Genomic DNA, 19453 nt, shown 5'->3' with positions numbered 1-19453 from the left:
TTTCATCTCAGGCTTGTCTTTCACTACCCTCTGCCACCGAGTTTCTTCACGCCAATTAGCTCTTCGAACGTGTGAACGACGTGCTCTTTGTTTCCTTTCGCCTCCTCTCCAGCTCGTGTACTGTATCCGCACCGTCATATGGTTGAATAGCATTAGCTCGTTCTTAGGCATTGTTTGACAACTTCAAGCATTTGCTCATAGACTTTTGGCTCATCTTTGATTCTTTGCTCTCGTGCCACTCGTTCGGCTTCTTTAAACGAATTCTGTCATATCGGACAATGATTGCCCAAGCTCAGCTTGGTGCTTTCACACTGTTTGCAACGCCGCACCTGGCTCAACCAGATCTAAGTGGCCCATGGATTGGTGAAATCGGGCTCGTCGTTCCTTCGGAAGTCTGGAGAATTTTGTAAAGACGCTGATCCTCGCAGTCAGCCATTATGATGACCGTCGGCTAAATACTGCGGAGGGTTGAGGAGTACAGAAATATCTCAGGACAATTGTCCGACAGCTGAATGCCAACGAGGATATGATAGTATGTGAGAGTTTTGAGAGAGAATAGGCTTCAGTCGTTGTTTATATTCACCGACCTCTCAAACTGGCCAAAGTTGGGTCAGTCTCGCATGAGTGAGCTTCCCTTGGCCTCGATGAAAGACTACTAGGAGGCCGATTTGTGCCTTGCTAAAGGTTGCTACACCTTCAGATATAGGGATACTGAGAGCATCTACGCGTGAATGACCGAGACACTGCCCAACGGGACATGGAGGCGGTGCGTGGTCCGATTGCGCACATCCCTGAGCGTGACAAAGGCGGCGAATGGCTACTTCGAACGTAGATTGGCGAAGCTCATCGGTGTCCAACCGCAGACAGGACTTGTGACAAGGAGGCATGGATCTACCCCTGAACCGACACGGGACCGACGGGTCAAGGTTGGATGCCTGCCCCAAGACTTGACTGATCTTCCCAATCATAAAGGTCGTCTTCCCCTCTCAGCCTGAGCACTTTTCTCCCTGTCTCATCACTCCCAAATCTGTCATAAGAGAACGATCCTCCAAGATGCCTAGAGCGCCGTCGCCCTTCGAAGCCAGTCAGTCTGTCTATGATTCAGATTACGACATCAGGGATGAAAGCAGCGGCATTTTAGATTTCGCCTTGGATATTAGGAGGAAATTTGGAGTTATCGTGAGGCGGGAGCGACAATATAAGACCGAATTACTCGCCAAACAGGAAGAAATCGAAAATCTCACCACTCAGCACGACCAAAAGCTGTCACGCCTCCAACGACATACTGCGACTCTCCGAGAGAAGCTTCGAAGGCAGAACAACAACCTGCAACAGTATCAAAAAGAAAATAAATTGCTCCGCCTCCGCAACCAAGAACTGAGCAACGATCTGGAAGCCAAACGGGAGAAGTTGGAACGGGTCAGCCATCTGCTGTGTGATATCTGCTTTGACAGCTTCAAAAATGTTGTGACCAAGTGTGGCCACGGGTTTTGCGATGATTGCTTAGATCAGTGGCCTCCTGGCGGCGGCGAAAAGACCTGCCCTATGTGTAGGCGGGTCGTCAAAGAGGGTGACATTCGAAAAATCTACCTCGAGCCGGAGAGTACACCCCCTGCTGCGCCTGGAGATGACGACAAGGCAACGGAAGTCCTCTCAATCGATAGCAGTAGTGAGTAGAGGGGCGTTAGCCATGGGCCAGACGTATATGAGGTCCGGAGCCAAATTGGACGAGGCTGTCTAACCTGCAACAGTTCTATGTCGGCCCAATGCTGCTCGTGGATTCGTATTGTTATGCATTGGGCAACCATCCGATTTACGCGACCACGTCAATCTTGCAGCTGCATCATTTGAAAGCAGTTCCTACAATTTGCTATTATTTTACTCATCATTTCCCCGCGCGACAAATTTCAGCCCCCATCCCCGTGCCTGCTCTCTGCGCAGCCGCCACGCTGCCTTGCACCAACGCTGTAGCGCAACAGCAAATGTGCCCCCTCTGGCGGATTGAATTCAATATATTGTTTTCACCGTGTTAAAGGTGACCATGGACTGCTGTGGCCACACCTTCTTGCACAGCTTAACCACCGCAAGTGTTGGAACTTCTCGTGATTGGGTCAAATTTTCAAGCGCCTGGAATCCCGGTCTCCTAGGGCGCTAGGGAATGTGTTAGTGACAACATCTGCCTGGCTGGTGTAACGTGGGGGCCAACGCCTAACAACATGTCTTTACTCTGTCCTGGCCAAAACCCTTTTGATACGCCTCCTACGCCTTGCGCTGCGTCCCGTTCATTCATTCACTCACTCTGCCGACAAGGTCTGGCTACTCGATGCACAATAATGTCTACATTGAGACGAACCCAACATCAACGAGATCGGGAGGACATTGAACGGCTGTCAGACGCGCGAAAGGGACCTATTCCTCTGTCTCCTCGAGGATTGATGAGGGAGAGATTCGAAATTGTTCGCTACATTCGAGATCATTCGCTTATGCTGGCTCGTAGAGATTGGATTGAGCGAGAAGGGCGTCGGGCCAAGTGTGGAGGTACTTGCAAGTGTATGTTGTTTGGCATGCGCTGAGTTCGGGGCGGTTATTGTCATTGTCATCGCCATAGTTTCCCTATCACACTCCCTCCCCCCCGCAGTCGTGTACCATTTTCTTTCCTCTTTCGAAGGTTTGTCATTCTGTTCATGGGTGTAATGCGGACGGAGTGGTCGTCACAGCCGTCCTTGAGGGGCACCCGGTTGTATATGAAGGGGGTTGCCATCATACCGTGGTGACTAGTGAGCCTCTGATCCGAGTAGCTTGGTGCTGGCATCACGGGGGTTCATCTGGCGCGGGGATTGTGCTCGTGAGAGAGGATCACTGACACCAGATCGGGGTGTGGTGGATCGATTGGCCTGCCGGAGGTCTCCAGACACAACCACCCCCAGCCTACTCGGCTTCCCATAGTCTCGAGGCTTTGTTGAACCGGTGCCTGTGAGCCAATATTAGAAAGACTTGAGAGCACAGAGAAGCAGCGCTAAGATGTATCGTACCAATGGAAGCGCGTTTTGGTCAGTGACCTCTTCCCATACTCCTCGGCTAGAATCTTGGCTGGGTCGCGCGGGACTTTGACGTCAATGCCTTCGAAAGTGGTATCCTGTAAGGGGAACAAATCTTCCCTCTTTGGCTCGACGCCGTTAGCTCCATATTCGTCCATTTCAAGCCCGAAGAGGGGACCCCCAGGCCCCCCGGCCCCCGGGGGCGCTTGGGGGTAGGGGGAAGAGAGGGGGTGAGCCGCCCTGAGCCCCCCGGAGAGGAGAGGGGGAAGGGACAGTGGTTGCGATTTTGATACATACTCGGTATCGATGACCATCCTTGGAGAAGAAAACGCACTGGTCGAACGAAGTATGTTCCGTCTTTCCCGGGCTGACGTGGACGGCGGTGATATCGATATATTTACCGTTGGTGGTGTCGATCCAGCGGCCGTCGATCTTGTTCGCCACGTCGCGTGGTGACGCGATGGTGTAATGCGGGTTGATATCCAAAAGATAGGTTCGAGGCCTGTCCTCCCCAGCCACCGGGTACTGGTACTCGCTCATGTTGTAGGCGGCAGCCAGCGCCGCCAGTGTTTCTATCGACACCTGGACGTCGATATCGTTGTCCCAGGGTAAAATCTTCTGGTTCCAGTGCCACCCCAACAAGGTGCCGTGAGCGATCCAACTCTCGGCGTGAAGCTCCTTCATCGTTGTGGCGTACGTCTTCATCAGCGCGAACAGCGCCTTCTTCATTTCATCGATGCCCGGAGCCTGGGAGGGTGCAAACCTCGGATCACAATGACTGATAGCGCCGAAGCTATGTGTGTAGTACTCGAAGTTGATCTCCGAGAAGTATTGGTAGGTGCCTGGCATGGGCGGCAACGGCCGCGAGGGCGTCTTCCACAGATGCAGAATGTATATCAGGAGCATCATCACTCCCAGTGAGTAGAGCAGCGTTCTCCTGCTGCGCACAATCATGAGGGTGGGATATATTGCCAGGCTTTCTCCTCATGCTTGTTAGAAAGGGATGCAAAAGATTGTTGAGTTGAGGGTGCGTTGGTTACGTCTCCTTTGACTTTTTGATGTGGTTGAAGCAGCAAAGGGTCGATCGTTTGACACTATACCACAAAGAACAGGAGCTGTGGCTGCTTTTACAGTTCGTCTCAGTTGACTGAACATTCTTGGCACGTGACCAGGCTGCGATAGGGACACAAGGAGCAGCAAAGAGATTGAAAATGATAACCTGCCTGTGTAAAGTGTTGCCGACATAACCATTGAAGGTTTCAACACCATATGAAGCAGGCGACTGATCATGTAACTCTCGCCAAGCAAGGGAGGTCTCCCCATCTGCTTGAGTTGGGACGTTACTGGAAGGGATACCCGCAGATGATGCACAAGTAGTTGTCTTCATCCTCGTTGCTGAAAGAGGAAGGCGGCGACAGATACTCTCCATCCCCATATTGAGAACATCTTCTCTCCTTTCGACGAGTTGCTTTACAGTCTGATGACTCTGCACCAGTTGACTTAGGTGCCTGCCACGAATATTCATTTAAGTTCACATTGGCTGGCTCACATACGTCCCTATATCGATTGTCGATAAAGTCGTGATCCTTTCTGGATATGTGGCCTAACTAGCTTACTCCTTCGCCTGGCTGTCCATAGTGATAGCGGCTGCCTGTCTTGTAACCAGTACCATGGTTTCTTCGCCGCGATCTGCCAAATTCCCCGTTAGAGCTCAAAAGCTCTAGCCGTTCTCTTACGCTTTCGCTTGTCCACCTACTCGTCGTCTAAGTGAACCATGCGTGTGTGGCGGAGTAACGAGTCGCCTCGCCCAAAGGTGTTCTTGCACAGGTGGCACCGCAGCTTATCGACCTCGTGAATGGTTCTCTTATGCCGCGTAAGATTCTGGCGCTGAGAGAAGCCCAAGTTACAAGGTTTGCCCGTTTGGGGATGAATATGGTCGCATCGATATCTCGACGCTCCCTCCGCCACTGTCTCCATCATGGGTACGCGAGCTGGAAAGTCAGGGGTGATGTCTTGCATACCAGCCTGATTACCGTGCGTCGACTGGTCCACAAAAGGGTAAGGATGAATTTGATTCCAGAGAGCGGGCGGTTGAGGACTGTGAACAGGCGCGCACTGTTTCTGCATGCATGGCGAATTGTCCCCAGTGTTCGAGGTGAGAGGCTCGATGCGTCCATCTTGGTCGGCCATCATATTCTCCCGGTGGTCCGGCGCCATCAACCTCTCTTTCTTCTGTAGCTCCTGATTGTAGCCCATGGAATTGGCCCAAGGCAGATGGAGAATGGTTTCTTGGAAGGATGGCTGGTGGGCGGTGGAAAAGTCGTTGGTGAGGGCATTGAGCTGGGCCTGGGTCTCTTCGCGAAACTTGCATCCTTCGTAGTTTGCATGTGCAACAAGGATCGCATTCATCTGTTGGATCTCGTCCTTCATAAGCATCACCTGCTCCTTGAGGCACGCATTCTTATCTTCTTTCTCCCGCAAGTCACGTTGTAAATTTTCCGTCCTCTCTTTCTTGTTGTTTCTGCACTTTGCAACAGTCAGTCTGTTCTTTTCGAGCCACTGTTTCCGCTTCTCTTCTGGCGAGTCTCCTACTTCGCTGGTGGTGGGTGACTTTCGCGTGGGTTTTCGCTTGCGCCCCGCTGTTGTTGTTGTCTTGGAAGGAGTAATGGCTACCTCCGAGTTCCTCGGCCGACCTTTCCCTGGCTTTCGTAGTGGTTGGGACGGTTGAGGCTTGAGAGATAATTTGTCCTCTTTGGAGCCGGTGCTGGCAGCAGAGTTGGAACGTGGCGGTGCTACCTGACTATTGAATATGTCTATGTCGCATGAGCCGAGCTTCACTTGATTCTCTGTAGATGGCTTTAAGTCATCCACACGCTCGAACTCAGGCCATTTCGACATAGGATAGTCGTTGGATTGGCTGTAGACTTGGTAGTCATTGAGTGCTGAGTGATTCTGTGGTGGGTCAAAGCTAAAGGCCTCGTCTTGAAGGATATAACTAGAGTCGAAAGAGAACTGGTAGTCGTCGAAGATGTAACTATCAAGGTCACTGATGGTGGCGGAGGAGACGCCAGCTAACGACATGCTTGGCTGATTGAGAGATTTCACTCACTATGCCCAGGACATTGTTCCGCCTATATCTCTACAGACTCTTATTTGTTTTGCTGGTTGTAACGTCGTCTTTCAGCCCAATAACTTTCAAGGGTGGTCACCGTAACGGTCGTCGCGCAGGCAACAACCGTGACCAGCCTCTCAACCAGCAAGGCGCTCAGTAATGCGAATCCCAGCTAACGATCTACCTTTGACACTTACTGCCTCACTGTCGGTATGTGCCTGCGAAATGGTTGGCTCTCGATAACTATAGCAGCCATCCTCCAGTATTGTAAGAGAGGGTGGTCACCGCTCGGTTAGTTACCGAGAGATAGTACTGAGATGTCTGGTGGAGTAGGACCCCGCTATGGGTGGCATAGCGGCATACCTTGATTGCTCAAGAGTAGCATATCCTGTCCTATGCCCTGTCCTAACGTTGAGGAGCAAACGACGCAGCGGGCCCTTGCAGGTAGACGTGACCGAAAGAGGCGTCGAAGAAGAGCTGATGCGAACGAATCATAGCGTGACAACGTCTTTGACTGGGACGATTCGAAGAATTCGAGGGTGGCTCTTCCTGGCACCATACAAAAATTTGCCTCCTCCAGCAGGGCCTCGCTGGACCTATGAACCCTTACGGATCATCGATGCACAGGCTCGATCTACACAACTGACCAAGGTTCTCACTTTTGTGGATTGTTTTGAACCTAGTTCGACAGGCTCGAGATATCCTTCCCCAGCTCCAAGACCTGGAGCGCACACAGGCACAGGACATAAGGACGCCTCAGGTGATTAAAGAAGGACGGCTGAGAAACATCCAATAGCCTATCGACCTCGGAGATAGTCATGTCTGGGCCTGAGTTGTCACCATTGTTGATCTCTTTCGCTGGTCCAGGTTGTGCTAGGATGCCTTTAGGTTGTGCCGCCGTAGAAGGTCCTTCGCGTTGCGACAATAAATTCTCTCCGATTATACTTCCGCTTTGCCCTTTCGGGCTACACGTTAACTTGAGCTGAACGAGGGCTTTGGCGCAAGGGCAAGCCAAGTAACTGACAAAGATTCGTTGCTAGTGAGAAGTCGACGTATGAACCTTCGCACAACCTCGGCAGAAAAAGGGTTTCTCTTTCTGAACCTCAATGTAGCGTCGCGACTCCTGGGATGCGCCGGTGACGCTTTAAAAATATGATTCAAGTTGACTTTCAAGTTACTCGGCCTGACTGCCACGGTGTTCTTAGCGGCGCAACTGATAAGGTGAAACTTGTCCTTGTCCTTCAGGGGCTGTCGATGCACGAGCACTAGACCTTGATGCTTTCCCTGGAACTCTCCTCGCAAAATTTGCGTGATGAGCATCAGCCGGAATATCAGCACCTCCGGAAAACGTTCAGTAAACCTTTCTGCCGACAAGGGTTCGAATACGACAACATCTTTGACTGAATGATCAGGAATTTCAGAGGCTGGAGCTTGACACCCAATTGCCGCTAACATGTGGATGGGAGGCGAGGGGTGGACACCACCAATCCCTCAACTTGTGGAGTCCAGGGTGTGACTAAGGCAACTCGTCGAGAGAGCAGATGATGAAACTGAAGGGTGGCTGTTATCGATCATCGAGAGCCAACCATTTCCCAGAGCGCAATACCGACAGGGAGGCAGGAAGTGTCAGGGGCAAATGGTCCGCTGGTCTTAATACACCACTGAGCGAAAACCTGTACCAAGCCTGGACCTCACTGTGCTTTAAACCATTAAATGCCTCACCGGTTGAGAGGCTGGTCATCGTTGTTGCCTGTGCGGTGACCATCATGGCAACCACCCTTTGAAAGTCGGTTGGTAGCCTTGGTAGCAGGCGGAGAAGTTGACGTGGCTGCAGCGTCGAAAAGGCCCTACTATTCGGGCTCTCCTGCAACACACCCAGTCCTGTCCCAATAACAGGGGTTGCATTTTCCCATTGTTTATCCTTCTCTTGGAAGTACAAGCGTAACCCATAAGTGGCCAAAGTCACTCGGGGGCCATCAGTGCATGAGCTTACGTATACGAACACGGAAGATGTCCCTATGTGGATGATGGGTATTGTCCTCTCTGCGGCCCTCCTGGTCAAGTTCTGGCTGTAGGGGGGCTGAGCTTGGAGCCCTACACACGAAATTCAACTATATCAACCGTATTCGCCTCGGCTCTATCCTTTATGCCTTTTACGTACAAGCACACCAGAAAAGTTCTCAACTTCCCACTACCTGTCAAATGTCCACCGAGCAATCCAGAGGCGATATGCCTGCGGAAGAGACCTTCGAGTGCAAATTTTGCGGCAATGATCTCCATCCAAATTGGCAGTGCCCTACAAACGCGGACCAGTTTCGACCTTGCTGCGGAGCCTACAAAAAGAGACCCCATATGACGACAAATAGTTCTGCAAAGGATTGCAAGCGGGAGGATGAGAAAAGTTTCCAAAATCGACCTAAATGAACTAAAGGTCGTCAAAGAACCACTGAGGATTGCTAGCTCGGTGCTACTCAAGGTTGGTACTATGTCGTGCGTGTATGTGAACGGTGCATGCTGATGCATTCTTCTAGACAACCAGATTGTGCTGGGCGATGACCAACCGGTTGATACCCACGACGACGTTCGTCGAAAGGATATTCTCAGAATGAAGGATCGCATATCTGGGCTAGAGATGGCTATCATTTGAGCTGCCGCCTCGTATAGAAAGGAAGCAAAAAGCGGCGAGGTCACAACCTGCTTGATCCTTGGCCCTAACTATCACTATAACTGACGTTTTCTCGCCATCGTACTGTATCGACTCTACGGCCGGGAGAAAACGATCCCCCCCACCTCATCTCTGCTAGGGATGCATGTGTGGAAGCTCGCCTGGCTGTTTACTTGCTGGTTTAACTGGTAGGCCGCCTGCCTCAACCCCCGAGCATAAATGCGATGCTGTACATTGCGTCACCTACCTTCTTCTGTAGCCGCTATCTGAGCGTCCTCGAATTGGGGCAGTTCACTAATACATGAACCACCGTCTCGATTGATCGGTCCTCCTCGACAAACCGATGGAGCTTTGCGAATGTTGCCAGCTAGGAGTGATCGGTTCAAAGCTATATGTGGCGTTTTGGACTTGTGTTGGGTTTCTTTCGTTGGATGGCTGTATCCTTGGGGAGTGCGCGATGCGCCTTTCTGAACATTCTGTCGGCAATGATGGCAGTAGCAGGTATGGAAAAACATCTTTACAGATGGGCGCTCCATTTGACACTTTATTTCGCCGCCTGGCACACTGTCTAGGACGAGGAGCTTAAGACTTAACTAAGAGCTAATGCAGAACCTTCTAGGCGGTTTGCAGAACTACTCTCTCTCGATATGATGTTGAGGCTGGGAGCTTCGAACACTTACATCTGTCTTGATAGAGGTGCGTAAGCGAAGTCCTAACTGAATAAGTTGTAGGGATTTCGGCTAGGTAAAATTGCAGACTGGCTTAACACGAGGTGATATCGTTTCTGATCGTAACCATTGTAAGTCGTCCTGCTTAGCGGGCTCTCGCTACGAATCGCCCCGTAGTCCATCGTCTTCCGACGGAGGGAGTCATGCCGAAGCTGTTGAAGATATACGCTTTAAAATTATAAAGTCGACTTGCATTATAGGTTCACTCTGTAACTCTTAGTCGTATTAGGCTGTCGTAGAGTCTAAACTTTGATTGTAGGGGTTAGCATATGGCTCGAGGACTAACTATTAACCGGAATAAGTATTTAAGTTTCTGATTTTCTGAAATATGCTTACACTTGTTATAGGTCGTCTAGCCTACCACCGCCCTTTCCGATGAGCCTAGTCTGTTTAGAAAATATTGTTAATTACTGTTTACTAGATTAGTCTCTATTCCCTGGAAAGGTGACATATCCTGTTTCGGTTGATTCTATTGGTAAATCTACCGCTAGTGAGAAAATAGAATCGGCTGATTTGGACTAACTCTCGACCGTTACGCAATCTGTTGGGAAGTTAAATCTATAAGCCTCTCTATGTACGGAATAAAGTTCGACCTAGTATATACTCTCATAATAAGGTCCTTTTTGAACATGAAAATCATAACGTAAAGTCTCCTCCATTTCGAGTTGGGCCGAGAGGTAGATATCTGTTAAACGTGGGACGGCGTATTTTTCTGGCACTTATCTCAGAGCTCTAACACTACAGTCTTATATTAATGTTGAGGTTCGTGATCGTGACCGTAAACGTAGCTGCCACCCGTACTAGTTAATGCCTACGCGGCTACCTTACGAGTTCCTAAACTCGTCCCAGACCCTAGTCAGTAGTTCATAGGGGTTGCTATCGGTGTACTTATCTATCTTTAGGATCGAGATAGGGCCCACCATAATGCGATCGTATAGGATCTTAATCGAGTTACTGGTCGCGGCTACAATTAAGTAGTTCCTCGCGCGCCTCTAGTCCGGTCACGTGCTCAGATTAGATTTCTCAGTAGCCTTGACCTGGACTCATCGACGTTGAAACGAAGGTCCCGAAAAGTCAGATTTGTCAACAGTAAACTAAGATGATTCTGGTGGTCTCGAATTATTCCCTACGCTACCTACGTCACTATCGCCATGCGGTATAAGCGTGCTTCGATAAGTCTCTTATAGGCCTTTACCTGGGAGATAATGGGTTTCAAGCAGACTTTCGCTCAGGTGTCTGCCAATGCCATCCAACCATCTGCCATTTACATTTCCTGCCTCCTGTCGGTATTGATCCCGGTGAAATGGTTGGCTCTGGATGACAGATACCCTCCATCCCCATATTGAGAACATCATCTTCCCTTTCGACCAATTGCCTCAGTCACATCCTGGGCTCCATAAGCTGGTGGTGTCGTCTCCTAGCCGTCAGGCTCCAACCTCTGGAATTCCAGGATCGCCCAGTTCGAATCCTTGTCGGCGGGAAAGCTTGTTGGACATCTTCCGAGGTGCTGATGGTCTGGCCGATCCCCATCAGGTAGGCACTTCACTCTGGCGATACCTGTCATCGCTTTGGCTTCTGCGGAGGGAAGGTCCCCGGTCTCAATACGTGCTTTGATTCCTCGGTGATTTCACCTCGTCCTCCTCTAGCCCCAGCCCCAACCGCTGGAATTTTTGCATGATCCAGTCAAAGACGTGAATCCCCTTGTCTAGCAGTGACCCCACAAGAATCCGAATACGGTGCAAAGAAGCTGATCACTCGAGGACAAGTCGTGGATGGAATGCGTGTCGCCAGCCGCGCACCATCCTAGTCGCAGATTTTGGAGCATTGCGCCCCTCCGAATTGTTCAATCCTCTCGATCCACTGATATCGTCTCCTCTTCCGGAGAGTTGCCTTGGTCTCTTGTGCCTCGTTCCGCCGTGATGCAAGGCAAGAGATACTAAACCCACAAGTAGGCGCTACTGAATGCTTCAGCAGTAGGTTGCGTTGGCCGAGCCTAGACGCCCCTCTTGAGGCGCCAGTAGGATGGCCCCAACGGGTTCCGTGAGGCGATGGTCGAGGCGGCTACTTCAGCTGCTCGATCCACCATATAAATTTGTCGGACTTACTCTTTATAAGCCTGGCGGCGACCAAACCAAAATTTTGAACTCATTGGCACAAGTGACCAATGCTGATTGGTCAACGCTTACACTTCTTCAAGGTCCTATCGAACGATGTAGCGAAGTGCGCCGCGAGTTCTCATCCGCCCCTGGGACCGAGCCTACCAATTTTCGCGGGCGGTCGCCATTACATTCGTCGGGCGCTGGGGCGACAATGATGACCAGCCTCTCAACCGGTGAGGCATTTGACCGTTCCAAGGACAGTGGAATACAGGCATTCGCTCAGTGGGCCGCCAATGCCGGCCATTTACATTTCCTCCCTTCCTATCGATAATGCTCCTCTGTGAAATGGTTGGCTCTCGATGATAGATACTTCTCCACCTTCGTATTGAGAATGTCAGCTCTCCTTCCGACGAGTTGCCTTAGTTCACATCATCAGCTCCAGAACCTGATGCATTAGTGCCTCACTGGTTGAGACTGGTCATAGTCGGGTGGGTTGACGACACACCACCCAGATCAGCCTTTCTTTACCATTTGAGTCACATCACAGGGGAGCCGTTGAAAGAGTTCTTGATCCGTCAATGGCCTCAGGACTGCGGAATATACCAGGGACATCTAGAGGTGTGGCTCGCGTCAACCACTACGAGGCATAGGGTTCCAGTCCGCATAGTCCCGGAACACTGTCACGAAATTTTCATGAAATGAAGAACGAATATCCGCTGCATGGCATTGAGTCACCGGGTAGAAGGCAGCGTCACACTGCTGCCTACAATTTCCCAGCCATCAAGTTTTTCTACATGCATGCTGCCAGCATGCTATTTCCGGTGCTAGGATGTTTCGAGGAGGCAGATCTTCGACAGAGGAAAGATATTTAAATAGACTTTTGAACGTTTCAAAGGGGTTTGTTCTGCAAACGCAAGTCGACCTTCTAAATTGTGCGCGAAAGTAAGTCTCCCCAAAGGGCGATCTGCCTATTAATCTAAGAATTTAGATGTGTCTTTTTTCCCGTTGGATATGCCGAACGTGTAACACAGTCTATCGAGCTACGCGAGTTTCTTGCGGTCAGATGTGTCCTCTTATTCCGGGCCAAAACACGACGGACCGCACTGGAGTGTGTGCTACTTGCAGTCTTCCCACTCCTCCTGATTCAGACAAGGTAAGCTAAAATCCAAGTATTAAATGGAAACTAACTCCTCACTGTCAAGTTACGCCTCATAATCGCCGAAAGCAACGATAAAGCTGAGTTTACGGGTTGGACTCTAAGAAGTGAAACTGGATGGGTTTTCAGCAAATCGAATTACTTCGAATAGATGACAGATAGAAATTAAGACTAGGTACAGATCATTCTCAACACAAGTGAGATAGCCCAAGTGCCTCCATTACTCTTCCAGGAGTAGAGAAAGATCCCTCGGTTCCTGATATTCTGGTATCTTGCCATCTGTATGATCTTCGAAAAAGGGTGGCTGGCTATTCTCGCCATTAAAGTTGTGAGCCATGGCAATTTCCCTGTTAACTCTAGAGCGTAGACTGTCATTGACTCTTGTCACCGAGACTGTTCGGCTGAAGCGGACCGCAGCAACAGGAAGATTATTGTGCTCTAGGAGATGAGACAATCTTGGATTGTAGGAATCGTTGAAGATGTCGAACACGATATTTATCATACAGGGCCATTTATGCACTGCCAGGAGTTGAGTCGGTATGTCGCCTTTATATTCTTGTGAAAAGGGCGATTGCTTGAGGTTTTGGGCTGCTGATGAAATAACCTCCTCAGTCGCCGATTGCCAGAGTGGGCTTTTGGGTGTGACAACCACCAAAATCCGGTACGCCTCAGGCTTTTTGTCACCCACTAGGGCTCGACATATCAGTATCTACCAGCATTTACCGACAGGGAGGGACTCACTCCTAAGTGTGTAATTGAATTCAGGAATATGTGGCGACAAGCTGTGTCGGGCAGGCACGTTTAATTACAATAAGTCGGCGCCTCGCTTTACTTTCCATTTTGACAACGCCAAGAGTTCGAGCGTCTTCAGGCGGTGGCGAGGAAGCCATAGATGCAGATGATCTACTCCGTACCTACCTCGGAACGAATCAACTTAACATCTTGGCATTGGAGAGCTGTCGCCTAAAGCAGCCACAATTAGCGCTAGCCTATAAAGAGACTTTGTTTATACTTCTGTCAAGACGCGGACTACGAACTCAACACGATTGAAGCGATCATTAAGGGTCTGTTCCTCGGCCAACCTACCTCGTACATTAACGTCTCCGGATCCTGGTCGTCTGAAAACTGCCTGTTCACCTACGCACGGCAAAGGAAGGAGTTGCCTGGAGGGGACCTTCCATTGGTCCCCTTGCGTCGAAATTGAAACACTGTTGCCTGCTGGTGCCATCCTAGCCGCCCGGACTTGCGACAATGCCTCTCCAATGGTTGGATCTCAATGATCGATAATGGGCCACCACAACAAGAGTCGGTCCCCTTGCTGGTGGAAGAGATCACCGGAACGCTTTACAGTAGGCCAGCTGAGCGATCAATACGACACTGTACTGTACCCTCGAGATTTAGCTTCTACCGAAGGAAGCCTTGGATCTAGACATCAAATTTAGTAAAACATCTATCACAGCAGTTTCCGCAAGAAATATTTCCCGATTTATTCTATCTCTCCTCCCACCTCTACGGAACCATTGTGCCTGAAGATGTCGACAGATGAGCAGCCTCAGGACCAAAGCGACGACAATATCAACATCTTAGATGACCAACAGAATACACCCTTCCCCCCTACGACAGGTAACCCGATTACTCTCCAGGTGGGCGAGCAACGCTTCACCACCTTCCGCTCCACCTTAACAGCTAAAAGTCCTTTTTTCGCCAGTCTGCTCTCGCCTCAATGGCAACGCGTCCAAGCTGACGGATCATATTTTGTCGATGCCGACGGGGCTCTGTTCCCTTATATTCTCCGCTATCTTCGCTCTGGTGCCCTCCCGATCTTCTATAGTAGCTTCGGAGGGCACGATTACGGCATGTATCAAGCATTGCTAGGAGAGGCCCAGCAATTCCAGATCGAGCGCCTGATGGACTGGCTTAGAAACAAAGAATACGAAAAGGCGGTGAAAATTGAATATTCAGCTCAAGAGTATGAGGGATCCAAGCAACTAGCCAAATCGTGCTATTCAGATTTGCGGGTGGAGTATAATCCAACTTGGATAACCAGAAAGGTCTATATCTGCCCGAGAGGCATTTATAGTCACAGAGGCAACCCTTCAGCCTGCGGAAAATCGTGCATGAAAGCCCAAGGGGATGCGCAAAAGGAGTTCGAGGATGAGGATGAACTGAGAACACTGGTAATCTCGAAGAGGACAGTATTGGACTGTGAGCTATGCCTTCCAGAATGATTTGGTGGACCTGGTGTTTACGGCCTTTGTCAGGTCAAGTTGGTTGAACGCTGAGGTGGATTTGATTTTCTATCCTTCTTGCATGGTGGAAACAACTCAATGTCGAAGCAAAGTAGTACGCGGACTGGAAGCTGTGGTGCGTCTTCGCTCTCGTTAAATTTGAATCTCTATTTATAAGGAAATTCAGGCATCTGCTAACAACTACATGGTGCATGTAGATGAAAAGATTCCGATAGTATTTTGTTGCTGCTATTAATTCGACGTTCCACACTCCCCAATCAGGCTAGAGATGGTAAATCTCGAGAACTCCCCTGCCTCCTTAAATCTCGAATGTGATGTCTGTTTCTCCAACGCGTCCTCTGGAAGTCACCTACTTTCCGAGGTTCACCAGAACTAGAAAACTCAAAGGATCCCTGTTACGTGATTGACATAGTCGAGGTCAACTACAGATAACCGTGGTGTTTTCAAATGGTTGTCAGGGTCAACCGGCCCTCCCCCTCTCATTTTCATTTTTCTACCTCAAACCCTACAAAAAGGGAGGCATACGTCTGATCACGTGAAGGAGCCTTGTACGCCAGGGCGTGTCCACACGGCTAGGTTTCAGTTCGGGCTCTATATGGTAATGATCTAGACAGCTATTGGCCAGGACGCCTAGGGTAATAACTGCAGCAACGGTGCCTTGCAAATGGTAGTGGTAATTATGTCGAAGATGGGAAGGGCGAGTAAGCAATTTGTCTCCCCTATCACGAGATAATTGTGTAAGGCACTTATAACCACCTTATCGTCTCTAACGTATACTATCGGTGTAAGTGTTATCCAGGACCTTCCGCGTAGGCCTGATTTGCCTCCGACTTTTTCCACCCTCAAGTGCTTGCCCCGAACGTGCACTGGATTGCACATAGTGTGCGCTCGTCGTTGGTTGCCGAGAGATGATACTGAGGTGTCTGGCGGAGTAGGACGCCGCTGCTGGTGGCATAGCGGCATGCCTTGATTGCTCCACAGTAGCATGTCTCGTGCGTTTGGCAGTCGTTTGTTCGGCAACGAGTTCATCGGCAGAAGTATCAGATTCGTCTTCTTGGAGCACTGACAGGGACGTACGGCTGTCCGTCAATGTGGTTGACGGAGTTTCCGCAGGTGCCCGTCGGGCTATCTGGTTTGCGTGATCGATGAAATTGTCTCGATCGGTTTTGGCCCGATCCCGGTTGTAGCGGAAACCACCGGCTCCCTTCACAAATGTTTCCCTATCGCTGGTCATTTGAAATCCCTTCAGCTGACTCATATGACACTCGGGAGGTTCTCCAGGCGCCTTGGGCGGCGTCAGATGGTGAGCATAGAGTTGTAGCGTTGCGGTGCCTTGGTGGTAAGTGGCCGAGAAACTGTAGGCGTTGCCGTCGTATATGGGTTCTGCCGATTGGTAATTCTGGAGACTGTGCATCACTCGGGCGCCGATCGCCCCGTCGTGACAGGCTTGCCGCTTGGCGACGTCGGCACGCCCACCCTCACTCTTTCCCTCCAGGAAAAAGTTTGGCGCTGCCGGCAGAGAGGTGTTGTTGCATGGGACAATGTGCTTTCCGAGATCACGGCGGACTCTCCGATCGATTTGTTGGGGAAAAGCGCCGTCATACAAGTCTGGTTTGGGTTGGGGTAGGTCGTCGGCGAGCGGCTTCAGGTGGTTGAATAGGCGGTCGGACGCGTAATAATGCTTTTTCCTCGATTCGCCCGCAATGATGGACATGATATCGGCCCGTGCAGTCGCTTCATCGCCTGCTCTGTCACAAAGGTCGACGGGATATCGTGGCCACAATAAGTTACCTGTATGTGTCACCTTAGCTTCATCATGTAGAAAGGAAAGCGCGCTGAGTAAATTGAACAGAGTCCACTTCAAAATCTGCTCATTGAGCCGATGGGACGGATTTTGGTGCTGAAGTTCTCGAATAGTCATGTGCATCGGGGGGTGGACTAGGCACAAGTGTTGACCGGTGGGACCGTTAATTGTGAATGTCTCAAAGAGGCCACGAATGTAAGCTTGGCCATAATGCTCCGAATTGAGGGAGCTGACATGCTCGTAAAATTGCAGCTCTCGATGAATGCGTGGGGATTTGGCAACTTCTCGGGTGCAGACTTTTATGGCCACAAAGCCAGTAGCTCTGTACAAGAAGTCAGCGGTGTATGAGACTAGATCCGAAAGTATCACATACTTCATGTTTCGGCAAAGCCAAACTGTAGAGTGCGCACCGTACCCGAGCTTCCCCACCACTTTATATTTGGAGTGGAATATCTCGCCGATGCGCACGGGATAAAATTGATCTGAGTCGTACCACGGAAGTCGCTCCTCTTCGAAAGGTTGTGAGAAGTTCATTCTGGTAGCCTGGGTGCTGACGAACTGTCTCTCGGTGATTGCGGATGTTTTCGCGAGCTGGTGCAGCCGCCGAATGGCTCTAAACATTTGGTCAAGTCAATCTGCTTGCTTTTGTAGTGCAACCGTTGAGATGCCGCTTCCCTGGCGGCTGCGTTGCAGGAAGCTCTGCACATCGGTGGCTAAGCAAATGAGAGAAAACACCTTGTCTCCTAGGTTTGGGTGGGGGAGACACATTGTCAGGTAACTAGAGGCGCCTCTCCTGTCGTGGAACTCTGGAGTGGAATTGATTTTGAGGCGGGCTGAGGACGCCCGGCTGATGATGGCGGTAACCTCGAGTTCGCGCTCGCCAGCAACGAACTCTTAGACTGCAACGTCGAAGGTAAGTCCTCGGCCAAGTCAGCTCGTACCAACTTATTTCGTTGCCCGCCGGCGGTGATTTCCGGCTCGTCGCTCCTAGACGGGGAAGAAGTTGAATCCCCCACATCTCGGGCTTCCAGCTTCTGCCTCTCCGTGGGATCCGTGAGATCGACGTCAATTCCCTGGCTCTGGCGCTGGTCCTGGCCGCCCAAATGGACAGTATGCTGTGTCTCGTCATATTCGTAGCACTCCATCTTTCTCTTCCTTTCCGATTTCGGCACGGCCGACCTCCCATCGAGCCGCTGCATCCCCTGGAACCCGAAGGTCGGGTCGAAGCAGACAAAGACCAGAGCCCGCTCCGCCGACCCCGGCTCGCGAGGCGGACCGGCCATGTATACGATGCCCTCGTCTCCCAGCATGGCTTTGACGTCTCCGGCTCGACCCTCGGGGCAGAGGATTGCGTCCAAACCCTGGGGTGCGTCGTCCGGGGGCCAAAGAGAGACGGTGCTCGGTGTGAAGGCTCGCTCTCCGTCCTCCATCTCCTGGCCCTCGCGATTCCGTGTGCGCTTGCGAAGCACCAAAGCTACAGAACCCCCGTTCGTCGCGTCTCGCACCAGAGGACTGAGTTCCTGCCTGCTGACCACGCGTAACTTGATGCGTTGCCGGGGCCGCCATTCGCCTTCCATGACCGCCTCGTCCGTCACGAGATCGATAAAAGCCTGCGCGTTGAACGAGTATCCGTTCCACTTGGTCCGGGATCGGATGTATTCTTTAGCCGTCTGCTCCTCACTCGCATCTGCTTGGAACTCGGCCTGAACGTATCTATCTGCACGCACTATAGGCTCCTCGCATCGACTGTTACTGTGCTCGTCGAGTGTGACGCTGAGGCGATCGTTAGGCGGATGCCGCAGCCCTTCCTTCAGGTCCTTAAAGTCCGCGCGGCCGATGGGTTGCGTGTAGTACGTCCTGATGGACCGGCTGCCGCCGTTGAGCCACTCCTTCCTCTCCTCGACCACCAGGAGCTCGCCCGTCGAGCGGTCGATCTGGAAGCCCAGGTCGTTCCAGGCATCGTTGATGGGGGCCTCGAGGTGCTGTCTCCGCCAGATGAGCTTGATAGTCAGTTCCGGGTCTGGGTCGTCCAGCCGGAACTTGACAACGTGGTAGTAGCTCGTCCAGTCGACCTCCTCGCTCTCGCAGTTCGTCTGGCTCGTGATCGCGTAGAATTCGCCCTGGTGGATGGTGAAGCAGACCGTGGACCCTATCTCGGAGCCGTAGAAATCCGGCAGCTGCAGCGGCCGGGCCTTCATAGCATCGCCCGTGTCCAGACTGTAGAGACTGTAGACATCCAGTAGCCATTCGTGGTTGTGGCTGCCGGTCGCCGAGTGCCAGCCCAAGACCATAAAGTGGTCATTGTTCCTGACGAAAAGCTTGTTACTGGAGCGGATTCGCGTACATAAGAGGACGCGAGGATGGCCATTGTTCCCCAAGAGAATGGAGGATCTGTTATCCGCTATATTCAATGCAAAAGCGTACTGGCCAAAGGGCCCAAAGTCACACAGGAGAACCACTATGCCCTCGGCGTAACTCTGGACCTGGACCGACATAATCGCCTGCAGGATCGGTGAAGACGCTGCTATCAAAGACCTCGGTGCCTCGACGATTGTTGAAGTTTAGAATGCGGAGACTATTCGCAGAGGTATAACATAAAATT

At 51.1% G+C, this 19453-nt stretch overlaps 4 protein-coding genes across 4 annotated transcripts; 1 reads left to right on the top strand and 3 right to left on the bottom strand.

Annotated features, from left to right (window-relative positions):
* Positions 1 to 2043: 2043 nt before the first annotated feature.
* On the bottom strand, positions 2044 to 4065 carry PV07_10527 (uncharacterized protein). Its single transcript, XM_016397862.1, has 3 exons — positions 3336 to 4065; positions 3033 to 3160; positions 2044 to 2971 (listed from the first exon to the last, which is right to left on the bottom strand). The coding sequence occupies exons 1-3, from the start codon at positions 3990 to 3992 to the stop codon at positions 2929 to 2931; spliced, it is 828 nt and encodes a 275-aa protein (XP_016245053.1). The 5' UTR covers positions 3993 to 4065; the 3' UTR covers positions 2044 to 2928.
* Positions 4066 to 4790: 725 nt separating this feature from the next.
* On the bottom strand, positions 4791 to 6119 carry PV07_10526 (uncharacterized protein; the record flags this gene model as incomplete). The annotated part of the gene is made up of 1 exon (XM_016397861.1): positions 4791 to 6119. The coding sequence occupies one exon, from the start codon at positions 6117 to 6119 to the stop codon at positions 4791 to 4793; it is 1329 nt and encodes a 442-aa protein (XP_016245052.1).
* A 7720-nt stretch (positions 6120 to 13839) lies between these two features.
* On the top strand, positions 13840 to 15162 carry PV07_10525 (uncharacterized protein). The gene has a single exon (XM_016397860.1). It carries the CDS (start codon positions 14331 to 14333, stop codon positions 15024 to 15026), a length of 696 nt encoding a protein of 231 aa, XP_016245051.1. The 5' UTR covers positions 13840 to 14330; the 3' UTR covers positions 15027 to 15162.
* A 651-nt stretch (positions 15163 to 15813) lies between these two features.
* On the bottom strand, positions 15814 to 19346 carry PV07_10524 (uncharacterized protein; the record flags this gene model as incomplete). The annotated part of the gene is made up of 3 exons (XM_016397859.1): positions 15814 to 17173; positions 17225 to 17464; positions 17797 to 19346. The coding sequence occupies 3 exons, from the start codon at positions 19344 to 19346 to the stop codon at positions 15814 to 15816; spliced, it is 3150 nt and encodes a 1049-aa protein (XP_016245050.1).
* Positions 19347 to 19453: the final 107 nt, after the last annotated feature.

This window comes from Cladophialophora immunda (assembly GCF_000835495.1).
Source record: "Cladophialophora immunda strain CBS 83496 unplaced genomic scaffold supercont1.6, whole genome shotgun sequence".
Taxonomy (NCBI): Eukaryota; Fungi; Ascomycota; class Eurotiomycetes; order Chaetothyriales; family Herpotrichiellaceae; genus Cladophialophora; species Cladophialophora immunda.
Note: the sequence above shows the minus strand (reverse complement) of the source record. Positions and strands in the feature narration are given on the sequence as shown.